The sequence below is a fragment of the Camelus dromedarius genome, chromosome 8, assembly GCF_036321535.1.
Source record: "Camelus dromedarius isolate mCamDro1 chromosome 8, mCamDro1.pat, whole genome shotgun sequence".
Classification (NCBI taxonomy): Eukaryota; Metazoa; Chordata; class Mammalia; order Artiodactyla; family Camelidae; genus Camelus; species Camelus dromedarius.
In genome coordinates this window covers 34700520-34716321 of record NC_087443.1, presented here as the reverse complement: position 1 = coordinate 34716321, position 15802 = coordinate 34700520, and the positions used below count along the sequence as shown (strand labels likewise).

Below are 15802 nucleotides of genomic sequence, written 5' to 3'. Positions count from 1 at the left end.
TCCCCAGTACCTCCATTGAGAAATAAAATTTTTAAAAAAAAGTATTACAAAGCTATTGTAATCAAGAAAGTGTAATATTGACACAAGGCTAGACTCAGTTTGGCTCAGTGGAACTGAGTGTCAGAAAATAAACCCTCACATTTATGATCAATTGATTTTCAATACGAATTCCATGACTATTCCTTGGGAAAAGAATACTCTTTTCAACAAAAGGTGCTGGGACAACTGGATATCAACATACAAAAAAAATGAGTTGGATTCTTACCACAATGCATATGAAAATTAACTCAAAGTGGATCATCGATCCAAATGTCAGAGCTAAAACTACGAAATTGTTAGACACATAACTGTAGATCTGTGGGAACTTGGATTTTTTTCTTAAATAAAACATCAAAAGCACAAGGGGGGAAAAAGACAAATTGGCATTCATCAAAATTTTCAAATGACTATCAAGAAAGGTTACAGAAAAGTAAGAATGAGGGGAAGTATTTGTTAATCAAATATCTGATGAGGTTTGTGTATGGATTATAAAAATAACTCAGCTCAATAATAAAAGGACAATCAATAATAAAAAGACTTTGTTATCTGAGCCCAACTCTACTCAGTCACAGCAGGGAAAATGGGATAGGCGTAGAAGCAACTGCAAATGGTACCCTTGACCTCATATCCTCCAGGACACCCAGGTCTCCCACCCCAGGGCATCTGCCCTCCAGCCAGTTCCCTGAATACCCAGCGTGCAGGCGCCGATAGGGAGCAAGTTGCCAGTGACTTCAACATGGCTCAGATCCCCAGTAAGTGCAAATGGCCCTGTGGGCACACAGTCCTCCAGAGCACACACTGGGCAGCTCCACAGTCAGCACTATGCCTACAAGCCCCCAAGTACTTAACTTGTCCACAGAAGGCCCACCCTCTGGCTGACACAGCACGTCGGCCCACACCCACCCTCTCAAACGCAACCCCAGGCCCCACCCCCATCACTTGGCTTCTGTGTCCACGTCATCAGTGACCATCACCAAGGTACAGGAACTGGCTGCCAGAAAAGGACCAGCACCTACACCTCATATTAGCCTGGTCTCCAAGGTGGAGGCCTTATCCCTCAAGACTTGGCCAAACCAGAGAGGGGAGGGTATAGTGCAGTGGTAGAGTGTGCACTTAGCATGCACGAGGTCCTGGGTTCAATCCCCAGTACCTCGGTTGAAATGAATAAATAAATAAACCTAATTATCTCCCCCCTCAAAAAAAGAAACTTAAAAAAAAAAAAAAGACTTGGCCAAACCCTGCTGTATCCACCCTGGGTCAGTCAGGCCACAGACACTGGAGCAGGTCAATCCTGAAGCCACAGCTGGTAACGTTTCCACAGAGCCAACACTCGGGAGCTCAGAAGACTCAAGAAGCCAGCCAGAGATCCAAGCCTTGTAACCTGGTAGTATTCCACTTAGTCCCTTGCCCAGTCCTTGTCAACAAAAGTTTTCTCCTGGTAGTTCTCTTTCTCAGCATCAACCTCTTCATTGTAGCCTTGGCTCTGTTTGCTCTGAAAGGACTATGTACCAGTGGACTCTCTGATCAATGGAAGGTATGTCCATGAGGGAGGGAGGCTCCTGCACCCTCCAGCCAGGGATCTAGCCAAAGGTGCCTGCAGGCTCTCAGCCTCTGACCAAACCAAGTGCTCCCGAATTCATTTAGTGCAATTTAAGAGACATGCCAGGTGGTTATACATATTTAATTGCTGTCAGTTTAATTCCATGATCAGTAAAAAGTTGCTGTTTTTTCACATTTATTTTTATAACGATTACGTTGACAAGCAGGCAGTGATTCCGCCTGCCACCAGATGGGGCAGGCTTCTCCAACATCATTAGTCATCAAGAAATACTACTTCACACTAGAATGGACATAAGGAAAGGACAGACAGTAAAAAGTGTTGGCATGGATGTAGAGAAGTTGGAACCCTTGTCCATTCCTAGTGGGAATGTAAAATGATTCCTCCATTTTGGAAAAGTCTGGTATTTCCTTAGAAGGATCACCATAATTACCATATGGCCAAGCAATTCCACTCCTAGGTATAAACCCAAGAGAAATGAAAATATATGTCAAAATAAAAGCTTGTTACATGAATAGCAGCGTCATTTATAATAGGGTAGGTGACAACAATCCAAATGACAACCAATGAATTGATAAACATAAAGTGGTATATCCATGCAGTGGTGAGTAATGGTAGCTGAGAAAAGGTAGAAATGTGACATGACTGCTGTTGGGATTTCTTCGGGGGGAATGGAAGTGTCCTAAAATTATATCTGAATTTACTAATAACCATTGAATTGCATACATTAAAAGGGTGAATTTTAAGATATTTAAATTTAAATAAAGCAGATAAGAAGAAACAAGATAGTATTTACAAAAGCCATTTATTTAGAACATTCTTCATTCCAACATTTTCAATTTGGGTATGTTTTTAGCACAATGACTATATGATGTTTCATAGGATATATCAATTGCATAACAGTATAAGAATAAATATTTTAAGATGACAGGACAGTAATCATGAACATTATTCACAGATGTTTGGATATACCACTTACTCAGAGCGAGTCTGTCATGTGGTTCCAGCTATATTGTTCCAGGTACAAAATAATGTGGTTCTTGCCAAAAGCTTTTAAATTTGGGATATTTGTATCATTTACATCTGTCCCTGAAATGTGAGTTTCTGTCTTATTATTAGTATAACATGTAGTTTTTGAAGTTTTCATAAAATATAACCACATTGGGATTTGTGGTTTTTAACCATTCATTCAACAAATATTTGATGAGAGTCTCCATGAGTCGAGTTCTGTGCTCAGGAGCCAAGTATGCAGTAATAAAGCAAAGAGATGTAAAATAGTGGCTAATATGTATTAGATCTTAGGTCTGTGCTACTACAGAAAGGTTAAGAAACTTGCTAAAATGTCCTGAGCCAATAAAGACTAAACAGTTTCTGGTTTTTTTGTTTTAAATTTAGGTTATTGTACACTTTTTATTTTACTGTAACTTAGGTACAGAAAACTTCAGAAATCCTAAGGTCGCAGAATTTTTCTGAAGTGTACACACTTTAAGTGTAACCAACATTCAGTATTACTTGCCCTTTCTTCCAGTCACTAGCCACTCCCTACAACTAACGACTCTCCTGCCTCCTAACATTATTGATTAATTTTGCCTGCTTTTAACTATATATAAATGCAGTCTTGCAGTATGTATTCTGCATCTGTCTTCTTTCTCACAGCATTATGATTGTGAGATTTAGCCATGTTGTTTGTAACTGTAGGTCATTCTCAAGCTCACTGCTCGTTAGTGTTCTATTATGAATAGTTAAATTTTACTGAGCCATTCTTCTGGTGATTAACATTTATTTGGGTTGTTATCAGTTTGGGGTAATTATGAATAGTTGTGTTGTCTTTGGGAAATACAAGGATACATTTCTGTTTTTTATATACCTAGAAATGTAATTGCTAAATTGTGGGGATATGCCTACATACCGCTTCGGCTGTTACTAATATACAGTTTTCCAAAGTGAGTATCTTTTTTTACATTCTCATGAGTAATGTATTAGTGTTCCAGGTGCTCTGCATTCTTACTAACACCTGACATTTTCTTTTTCATTTTAGACATTCCTGGGTGTATGGTGCTTTTTTTTTTTTTGAGGTTTGTTTCCTCCTTTTTAAAATTGTGGTAAAATAACACAAAAATAATATAAAATTTACCACCTTAACCATTAAAATTTTTTTTTTTCTTGGTGGGAGGGAGGTAGTTAGGTTTACTTGTTTATTTTTAGAGGAGGTGCTGGACCTTGTGTATGCTAAGCAGGCACTCTACTACTCGAGCTATACCCTCCCCTCCTCTAATCATTTTTTAAGTGTACATTTCAGTAATATTGTGTTTATTCATGTTATTGTGAAACAGATATCAGGAACATTTTTTCATTTGGCAAATCTGAAACTCCCTTAATTATATAACTCCCTATTTTCCTATCACCTAGCCCCTAATGCCGTTCATTCTACTTTATGTTTCTGTGAATTTGACTACCTTAGATATCTCGTGTAAGTAAACTCATAAAGCGTTTGTCTTTTCATGACTGGCTTACTTAGCGTTATGTCCTCAAGTTTCATCCATGTTGTAGCATGTGACAAGATTGCCTTCCTTTTTAAGTCTGAATAATATTCCATTGTAGGCATATATCACATTGTTTATCCATTCATCTGTTCATGGACATTTGTGTTGCTTTCACCTTGTGACTTTTAAATAGCGATGCAATGAACATGGGTATCCAAATATGTGTTTCAGCCCTTACATTCAATTCTTTTGGATATATATTAGAAGTAAGATTGATGGGTCAAATGGTAGTTCTATTTTTAATTTTTGAGGAACTTCATACTGTTTTCAATGGCAGTTATACCATTTTATAACCACCAACATATGTAGTGCTTTTAATTTTTTTTTGTAACTTTACTAGATAACTAATAATGTGAGCATATTTTCATATCCTGATCATCTGTTTGGATATTCTCTTCTGTTGAGCTTATTTAATTTTATTTGGCCAATTTTCTGTTGTGTTTTTATTACTCATTTGCAGAAGTTCTTTACATATTTCAGAGAAGAATATTTTGTCAATTGTGTTGGAAATATGTCTTCCACTGTATTACTTGCCTTTATACTTTCTTAATCTTCTGTTGGCTAATGTTTCTTGAAAAGACTGCGTTTGGCATTGCACTGCATTGTCAACTGTGTCATAAGTCAGGTGACCCTATTTATATGGATCTCCTGCACTCTGTTTTATTCCACTGATCTCTTTATTTGTCATTTCACCAATGCTGGACTATATTACTTAGCTTAAGAGTAGATTTTGATATTAAATCACTTTCTCTGTCTTTGTTCCTTTTCTTGGTACTTCTTGGTCCTTTGCATTTCCATATAAACCTTACAGTAAGTTTGTTAATTTCCACCCAAAACAAAACCTTCTCTGATAGGGCTTTGATTGAGATTTTGCATCAAATCTCGAAATCAATTTGGGGGAGATTGACATCATTATAGTAACAACTATTCCATGAATGTGGTATCTCTTCATTTATTTGGTCTTCTCTAATTTCTTTCAATAATGTTTTTACAGTTTTCAGAAGTCTTACATGGGTTTAATACTTGTCTTACTCCATTTAGACTATGAGGAAATACTGGACTGGATGGCTTATAAAAAACAGACATTTTTCACAGTTCTGGGGTTTAGATCAGGGTGCCATCATGGTTGGTGGGGCCCTCCTCTCTTTGTATCTTCATACGGTTAAAGGGGTGAGTTAGCTCTGTGGGGTCTACTTTAAAGAAACACTCCGCTCATGAGGCCTTCCCCCTCATGACCTAATCACCTCCCAAAGACCCCACCCACCTATTAATATCATTTTTGGGATTTAGGATTTAAAATAGGATTTTTGGGTGATATAGATATACATGTTGTAACAATAATTAAAGCAGCTTACTGAACCTAGATCTCCTTAATTTTCTAGTACTCACTGAAGGAAATTTGGAAAATCTGGAAAAAGCACACACACAATAGCATTTTAGCATTTCCCATATAAAGACTGGATCATGATAACTTAATTGTTGGTTTAACAACATGAAAATTATCTGATGTAATTTTGTTTGATACAGTATCATTTTACATTTGAGCATATTTGAAAGCAAATGTATTCTTATTTGGCTGTAAAAGGACATACAAATATAGAAAAAAATTTTAATATAAATAATTGTGTTTAGGGGGAAGGTCCTAAAGCCAACTCTACTCAAGGGATGCCTGGGTAGCAATGATTGTTAACCATCTGGAGTGACAGAAGAAAGTGATATTGGGTAACTAACATCTTAAGAAGTTTCATCTCAAGTTTTTGTAATATTATTTTAGCAACAAAAATGGAATTTTTTGTTATTGGGTGCCCCATTCTGGTCACAAGGGTGAGCAGTTTTATCATTTACTGATTGTGTACAGTTAAGTGTCTCTGCTCTGTAAATTTGTGACATGTGGAGGGAGTTTTAAACATAGTTGGATGATTTTACATGGTGTCAACATTTTAATGTAATCTTTTACGATAAACAGTAGGACCACTGGACAATATTTTAAATATTTTGGAAGCCTTTTTAAGCAACCCATTGGTATGATGCAGTGTAAGATAAATGGATAAATATTCAAAGTGAATTGTTATAATTTGCATTCACCATGTCAGCTGGACCACATTAATCTTATGATAAGATGGGTATGATAAATCTTTGTGGTAGCATGGAAAAATCACAAGAACTGCAGGAATATTGCTATATATATATATATTAATTATTCTATATGGTAAAACCATTCACCCATGGAAAAGCTCCATAACTTTTTTCAGATACTGAATTTCAGTGCTCAAGTTTATTTGTAATGTTAGGAATCCCTGGCTCTCCCCGTTTAGGTAGATTTGTCCTGTTGTGGCAATAATGGAGGAGCAGAGCAGTTAATTAGGCTCTTTTCCATGGGATCCTCTGTTGTCTGTTTTGCAATACTGGATCAACAGTGAAATAAAACACAGACTGTTTCCACAGATTTCTGTTCTGCCTGTTGTTTGTCAGTCAAGTAACCTTGGATACCTTTGATGAGTTGTGTGGAGGCAGCTAGTCTGACAACTGAAGGTCCTATAGGCTTCAACCCTTTGAGAAATAGTAATTTTTTTAAAAACTAAAATGCAATGATACAGAGTTTTAAAAGCAATAGCCACTGCATTTGACTTTAGGTTTCTTATTTTCCATAAATGAATGCATTCTGCTTTTGCAGGTTTTGAGAAGAAGCAGCGACGAGGAGAAAGTTCTTTGCCTCGTCCGACAGCGTACAGGCCACCACTGTCCAACAGCCGTGATGGTGGTGCTCATCATGGTATGGGACGGCATCCCTCTCCCGATGGCTGACAGATTGTACTCTGAGCTTACCGGTAATCTGAAGTCGTACAATGGTCATCCCACAGACCGAAGATGCACTCTCAATGAAAGGTAATCAAATCTGTTTTGTACTGCTTTGCCATTCACATGTTATTATAGAATATTAAATTAACTGCCAACTACGGATATTAGATGGGAGAACAGAATTTTAGGTATTGTGCAACTTTTAAAAAGAGTGAACATTTCTTTAGAAAGAGACTTGGTTTCACAGTGAGTTAAGACCATTTTAGGTTATTCTCCTTTAGAATATTCTTTTCTTCCCACCTTGATATCTGATTCTTCTCACTAGAGTCTGGAGGAGAGGGATTTTTCCATAAAGGAACAGCTCCTCCATAAGGAATTGTTCTATTTTGCATTTCCTCTAGCAATGGAAGAGAATATTTGTTTTCCTACAGTTTTCAAATGAATATGTTGTCAAGCTTGAGTCTTCGCCCATTTAATAGTGGATAAATGGCATCAATTTACTTTAATTTGCATTTTTCATATTATAAGAGTTTTTTTCATATTGTTTAGAGCATTTGCCCGTTTTTGTGTTTTTTGGTCAGCCATCTGTTAATTATTCTAGCCCATATTTCTAAAGGATTGTTCATTTTTTTCTCTATTTTTACATATTGGGGCTATTAACCCTTTGTGATATAATTTCTAAATGCTTTTACCACCTTGATGTTTATCTTTTTACTTTTGCTGCATCATATTTTGCAAAGGTTTTCTTTTAATGTGATTTATTATATCTATCTTTGCCTTTATGTCTGAATTTTGAGTGATATTTAAGAACATTTTTCTCATGTACAAGTTATAGAAAAACTCATCCATTTTTCTTTTATTATTTGTTGAATGGTGAATTTTTAAAACATAAATCTCTGAGGCATTTAAAATTTATGCTGAGCAGAAGAGAGAAGAGGAAATCCATTTATGCTTTTTTCCATTTATCCTGACACTACTTATTAAAGAGTACTTCTTTTCCCCTTGATTTGAAATACTACTTTATACAAAAATTACATATGCAGTGGAGTCCTCTCTTGTATATGAATTCTGTATCACTGTCTTGTCTTTTTAGGTATTAGTACCACATTTTTTAATTATAGGGTCATAATAATATATTTCAGTATTTGGAAAAGCTAGCTCACCATTCTTGCTCTTTTTCAAAGCTTTCTTTGTTATTCTTTTACATTTGTGCTTTCAAATGAACTTTATAATCAGTTTTTCTAGTTTTAAGATAAATTTAGTGATATTGTTAATGGGATTGCATTAAATTAACTCAGAATGAGCTGACATCATTATGATATTGAACCTTCCGTTCCGCATAACATGATTTTTCTTTCCATTTGTTCAATTTTACTTTCGTATTCTTCAAGACTATTTTGTGTATTTTTCCTCATAGGTCTCACTCTCTTTTTTTTCAAAAGAAGTATCGTTATACAAAATATAAGCAAAATATTTCATCTCCTCTCTAACCTCCACACGAGACTTTTTTTTTAATATTTTATTTTTATTGGTTTTTGTTTGGGGGAGTAGATAACTCAGTTTATTTATTTACTTTTTTTTACTTTTACTTATTTATTTTAACAGAGGTACTGGGGATTGAACCCAGGACCTTGTGCATGCTAGGCATGCACTTTTTTTTTTTTTTTTTTTTTTGGCATGCACTTTTTTTTTTACAGCTGAGCTATACCCACCCCCCCCACAAGATTATTTGTATGCCTTCCAGAGCATTCCTTTGTTCTTAAAATCAATGTTTCATCACATTTTTATTATCTTTCTAATGTCAACAAGTATATATACATCATTTTAAAATGTCTAATTATTTTGTTATGTTGATGTACAATAATAAAGTATATACATGTATTGTCTTTTTTATTTTTCCCAAGAATCCATAAAATAAGTTCTATTGTATTTCACTCAATATATATCCAGCATATCACTGTTTTTTGAAATTTATACTTACAGAAATGATGCAAAATACTTCGGTGAATTCTTAAATATCCTTACTTAGATTCCCCTATTGTTAACAGCTATTACATTTACAATTATACCCATGGTCACACATACACACAAATGTACATGTTATTATCATTATTGATTTTCTATATTTTCTTTCTGGGTTATTTGTGAGATAATTGCAAACTTTATGACTTTTTCCCCTAAGTAATAGCTCCCAGAGTATTTTCTAAGAATGAAGTCATTCTCTTACATAACCAGTTTAATAATCAAAACCAGGAAATTTAACGTTAATAGAATGCTATTCTCTAACCCACTGTTCATTTGCAAATATCATTTATTTCCCAATAATATACCTCATAGGTTACCCCCACACACACTTGATGAATTGAGTTCTTTTACCTTTTGGTCTCTTAATTCTTTTATCTTAGTCAGTCTGTCTTTGTCTTTCATTGCATTGACTTTTTTTGAAATGGACAGGCTCATTTTGTAGACTGTTGCTCAATTTTGGTTAGTCTAATTGTTTCTCCCTGATTCAATTCAACTCAGGAATTTTACTGGCAAGAATACTACAGTCAAGTCACAGTAATAGGGTTTAAGTCAATTTGTTCCATTATTGGTGTTGTTGACTTTGAGGTCTTGGAGCCAATAGTTAAACTACATTTTTCTCTCCTTCCTATTCATTATTTCAACAACATAAATAAATGGCTAATTTTTCTACTTGTTTGGCAGCTTTAATTTATCAGCTCATTCCCTTGCAATTACCATCTTACAGTCGTACCTGCACATGTCAAGGAACTGATCCGGAGACTTGCGGAGCTTCCTTCTCTTTTGGCTGTTCATGGAGTATGTATTTCAATGGCTGCAAATTTGGTAGAAGCCCAAGTCCTAGAAGATTTAGAATTGATCCAAGTTCTCCCTTACACGTAAGTGTCCTTTTTACTTAACGAATTTCACAATGAATGTCTAAGTAATTTCCTTTAAAATTTTTTTAAATTGTAAAAAAAATTAAATATTAAAAAATAGTGACAAACTAGTAACTATATATATAGATATATATATATATGTAAATAGTTTAAAATTCTAAATAATGTAGGTAAAGTCTTCAACTATCAACCCAAATTCCAATTGTCCCTGGCTCTTTCCTCCTCCTCCCCTAACCCCAAAGAGAATCATTGTTAAAAGAACCTAGAATTTTATCCCTAGCCAAAGTAGGAGGAATAAATAAAGCAATTTGCCAACATTTCAAAGACTCAGAAAGTTTACTACCCACAGCACTACTATGAAAGAATTACTAAAGGACGTAATCCAGAAAGAAGATATATGAAACCGGAACCAATCTGTCCGGAACACGAGGCCATGGTGAGCAAAGAAATTAGTCAACCTTACTGTTAAGTTTAAATAAGTTGAATACTTACATTTTTTAATTGAAATAACAACCTATAAGTATAATTCCATACTCATATCAATTCAGGGGTGGGTAGGCAGTGGGAGGGGGTGGGGCACCTACAGGAACTAAGTGCGGTAATGTTTTATGCTTTGTTTGGATTGGGGAGGATTTAGATACTGATTAACTCCAAGATCAGTGTTTTTCAAACTTTGTGCTGTGACCAAGAGTAAAAAACATTTTATATTATAAACAACTACACAGATATACATATATATTGAAGTAAATAAATAAAACTATCACAAAACAATACTTAGCCTTATTATATGTAATAAAGATAATATTAAAACATTCAAAGTTAATATTATATACGGTTATTGCTAAGAATCACTATGATGCAGTAAAATATATTTTATAAAATTTCATTTCTTTTTTAAATGCTAGTTGTGACCTACTAAACTGATTTCATGGCCCACCAATGAGTCATGACCCACAGTTTGGAAAACACTGCTCTAGATATTGTAAGTGAAACATATTGGAGAAAGTGTATGTTTAAAATTTTTTTAAATGTATAGAAATTGAATTTATAACTTTTGAACTAGTTGTGGAAAAAAAATCTTTAAAAAGAAAAAAATCCATTCATAAATCAGCAAAGGTAGTTTAAAAATCATTAGGTTACAGAATAATTAGAAAACAAAATAAAACAGTAGGAATTAATCCAACTACATCTGTAATACAATGAATATAACATCTTTTGGAAAGCTCAGAATAAATAGACAATAATCCCTTTAAAGAAGTAATCAAAATTCTGTAGTATTTAGTATTTTCTAGATTTCTGATCTATTGCAATAAAACAAAGAGATGACTCTAAAGAGAGTTCTTTTGCAGATAAAGTACCTGAGAAGAAATCTAACAAGGCATTTATCAGACCTTTAGGGAGAAAACTAAACTATAAAAATTTAGTAAGGGACATACAAAATACCTGAAGGTCAGAACACTTGATAATGAGATGTCAATTCTCCCATAAAATCAACCAGTTTGTTTTCTTTCAAAAAAAACTATGCAATGAAGCTGTTAGTATACAGAAATAATAATACTACATGACGGTTAAATGTTTATTCTAGAATAATAGAGCTGTTATATAATTCATGTGAGATTAGTTTTTGTTTGTGGTTATTGTTAACAGTGAGTAACATTTATGTAGTGTTTACAATACAGGAAGAAGCATTGCTCATTTCAGGAACTGACAAAAGGCCAGTCTGAAGCTCAGCAGGCAAGGGAGAGTGAGGTGCATCAGCAGCCTTGTAAGACAAGTCAAGAATTTTGGAAGATCATTAAAGGATTTTAAGGCAGAGAGTGATCTAATTACACTTGCTCTTTTTTTTTTTTTTAAAGAAATCTCTCTGGTTGCTCTGTGAATTGGAGTTGGCCAAGAGTTTTTTTGGCCACAATTATCCCACTCACTATTTCAAGTGTTAAAATACACAGTAAAATCTTTTTAATAGGTATTTAATTCATAATTCTGGTGCTTTCCCCAAATAAATGGAATAATTAATGTCTGAATATAGCTAGGAAGTGTTTTTAAAATAGGGTTTTGACTTCCCTGACTATATTTATTGTTACATTAAGTAACAGATACATTAAGTAGGCAGATGAATGGAACAATCCAGATATAGACCCTATATATATGAATTTCTTTTTCAATGAAAGCACCAACATAAATGTAAGAAACCAAAAGGATTATCACTGATACTCTACAGTTGCCAAAACTGAGGCTTGTAAAAAGCAGTCAAGAATTAACCTCCCACGTGTACATTGCTGTGTGGCTTTGGCTTCTATAATAGTCTGCTGCATACCAGTAGTGAACTGATCCACACGAAAGTTTTCCTTCTGAGTTCTTAGCATCCACCAAATCTCCAATAAGGCAGAAGCCTTCAAACCTTAAGTCCCTCCTTCAGCCTTGCTGTCAGTTCTCATTTGCCTTCCCTTGATGTGACTGTTCGTTGATTTAGTATATAATCATCTCTGAAAAACTATCACAGTGGTCTTCCAGCCATTGTTGCCAAAGGCTCCTTTCTCTGCTTCGTACCTCATACTGCCATCAGTGACATTTTTGATACTCTTGTCACGACAGTTTTACTTTGAAAAAGTCAGTGTTTCTACTGTCATTAGAATCCAGATTCTTGATATGGTTTTATGGCTTCTCCATAATTCCATTAGATCTTCCTCAATTTGTAGCCAATATGTAGTAAACACTGGTTTCAGATAACCCATTGCCTACTTATTGTATTTAAAGCTCTTAGCACAGGCTCTGATACAAAGTATGTACCTTATGTGTGTTGCTCTCCCATCTGTTATAGAAACTTGCACTGTGTCAGGATTCTCCCATAGCTCCCCTTGCTAGCAGGGAAGTTGTCTTGATTTACTTCAAGTGCTCTGTACTGTTGAATAAATATAAAATATAGTTCTCATTTTTAGCAATATGAGCAGTTTTGCAACTTACCTCTAACACCATTTAAATTTCTCATTAGCTGGTAACATAGAATTTTAATTTTAAAAGACTAAATTCAAGCATGACAATAATAGTTTAGATTTTTACAAAAAAAAACATTATTTTCTACGGTAGCTCATTTATCAGGGTAAGTATGAATTTTGCATCAACCACACACCAGCAATGATGTATATAGTTCATTTTCATATCTTATATAAATTCATAATTCATGTTACTATGAAACAACTTTTTTGGACTGTCTTTTCCTATAGGAGAAAAATCTTGAAGATAATTTACAGAGTTTGGCTACAGAATTAGCTCCAATTTATAAGCAGTATGCTCCGGTTGCTTACCACAACCAGGTATGTTTTGGGACCTTACACAGCACTCTTAAACATGGTTGAAATTTATTGCTAGACAAAATTATTATTGATAGAAATTTTTTTTCACATTTGAATTTCAGTGTAGATCTATTTTCATCAGATAGGTTTAAAAAATTATCTACTCTTATTTAATAAGTTTTCCTATTATGATAATTGAATTAAATTCCCAAAGTGATAAAATTATGATTGTTTCTAGAAATAACTTATAAAGGCAGATGTACGTGATAGATATAACACATGAAAATTAAGCAATGTATTATAGCATATCAACAGAACAGATGACAAAGACCACTTGTCCCGATAGATGCGGAAAAGGCACTTGACAAAATTCAGCCCTCTTTCATAATTAAGGGAAACACCGAACAAACTAGCAATAGAAGGGGATTGGATCAACATCATAATGATGAACGATTAAAAGCTTTTTGCCTAATGACAAGACAAGAATGTCTACTCTCACCACCTCTATTAAATACTTTATTGGAGGTTCTAGTCAGGGTAACTAGGCAAGTAAATGAAATCCAGATTAAAAGAAGAGATGAAATAATCTCTACCAGCTGATGGCTTGATAATGTATGTGGAAATTGCATATCTGCACTCCCCCATCCCACCCACAAAGCACACACAAAAATCTATTATAGCTAATAAGTGAGTTCAGCAAGGTTTCAGGATACGCAATCAATATGCAAAAATCGTTGTATTTCTATACATTAGCAATAGACAATCCAGAAATGAAATTAAGAAAAAAATAGGTCATCAAAATGTAAAAATTTTGTGTTTCAAAGACATCATTAAGAAAGTGGATGGAGGGGGAGGGTATAGCTCAAGTGGTAGAGTGCATGCTTAGCATGCATGAGGTCCTGGGTTCAATCCCCAGTACCTCCTCCAAATATAAATAAATAAATAAACCTAATCACTCCTCCCTCATAAAACAAACAAACAAAAAAAGAAAGTAAATGGGTGGTGAGATAAAAGGGGAGATGTTGCTCAAGGTGTACAAACTCCCAGGTATAAGATCAGTAAGACCTGGGGATCTGATGCACAGCTTGGCTATAATCAAAGAGATCTTAAGTGTTGTAGCTGCACACACAAAATAATCATAATTATGTGAATAGATTCTGATGTTAACTAACCTTAATGTGTTAATCATTTTGTAATACATACATGTATGTAATCATCACACTGTACAACTTGAGCTTAAATACGTCATGTTAGTAGTATCTCAATAAAACTGGGGTAAAGGGAACACATTTTTTAAAGAAAGTAAAAAGATAGCAACAGATTGGGAGAAAATAACTGCAAATCAAATATCAGACAGAGTTGAAAATAAGTGTAAATACTTTACTTTAAACATAACCAGGGTTCCATATTTCAAAAATATTTTATAAAAAATTAAAATATTTATTTGTACTGTCATGACTAACATGCTGTTAAATTCCAACGTTTCCTTTTAAAAAGAGTTATAAATTTCCCTTCTATACTGGTTCATCAATATAAATGTCCATTTACTTTTTATAGACATTGAAAACTGCATACTTGATTAATGTACTATATTAGTCTTTCCTCCTATTGAAATAGTTTAGGCTACTCTACTTCTTTATCCACCTCCAGCAGGTATTAAGGTCCTCACCCTGCCTTCAGTCAGTCAGTGATTGTCATTTTAGTCCACATAGTCTCAAATTCTTTACCCTGAATATTATTAAACATTCACTGCTATAATATACTGTGGTGTCAGAAGTCTCTGAAATTACAAAACGTAACTAACTTAGGAACTTGTCAAAAAGTGACTTCTTATTCTTTACTGAAGGTGATTCTTTCTGTCTCTTAAAACTGTGGGTCATACTTTTATTTTTTCAGGTGGCATATGAACATGTTGCCCGAGAATGTCGGCTTGGCAGCAAAGATGGTCGTCCTTTCTCTGGGGTCACTGCTTGCCTAGACTTCTGTGCCCACCCCCACAGGGACATTCATAACATGAATAATGGAAGTACAGTGGTATGTACCTGAGTGGCTCTTGATATTAAAAGTTCCATCGCTCTATACTTCGGCTGAGATCCTTAAAGATAATTATAACAAATCAGATTTTATGTTCTGTTCCACTTGGTGTGTTTATCACTAGTATTTATTTAAGTTATTATCGAAGCACTTCCAAAAAGTTACAGAACCAGCCTTAAATATTTTGATGAAAGTCTTGCGTTATTTCATTGCAGTAGGTTTTCTGGGAGGTAGTGGTACATCATTATTCAAAGCAACCATTTTGTGCTATCAAACTGGTAGGTAGGAAGTTAAGCAACTTAATGTTTCTTTCCTGCCATCTATACTTCAGGATTTTTGTGAAGGAACTATGCCAAATTTATTTTTATATGTATTGGTTTTTAATGGCAGTAGATGTAAAATTATATTAATATTTTAAAATTAGCAGAAATAATTGTGCTTAGGTGCATATGCTATGTTTATAGCCATGAAAAGAATCACATGCCCATAGGATGAAGTCAATCAAGAGATACTCAAATTAGGGAGAAGACCCTGGAAAAAATCATGCAATAGTCCTTTTATAAGGGAACTGAGTTTGCCTCAAGTAGTTTTCTTCTTACGTAGTAAAACAGAGATTAATAGAGAGTGATTGCCTCC

General features: G+C 34.5%; 1 protein-coding gene across 6 annotated transcripts in view; it reads left to right on the top strand.

Moving 5' to 3' along the window:
• Positions 1 to 15802, top strand: part of TET1 (tet methylcytosine dioxygenase 1) — a 110431-nt gene that overhangs the window by 85420 nt on the left and 9209 nt on the right. For 5 of the 6 annotated variants that reach the window (XM_031461182.2, XM_010985816.3, XM_064488109.1 and 2 more), the window contains 5 exons: positions 6815 to 7026; positions 9689 to 9839; positions 10189 to 10275; positions 13064 to 13153; positions 15029 to 15166. In XM_031461182.2, the coding sequence (XP_031317042.1) occupies positions 6815 to 7026; positions 9689 to 9839; positions 10189 to 10275; positions 13064 to 13153; positions 15029 to 15166 (678 nt within the window). The remainder of the gene's footprint in view (positions 1 to 6814; positions 7027 to 9688; positions 9840 to 10188; positions 10276 to 13063; positions 13154 to 15028; positions 15167 to 15802) is intronic. The other variant, XM_031461181.2, reaches the window with a different exon arrangement.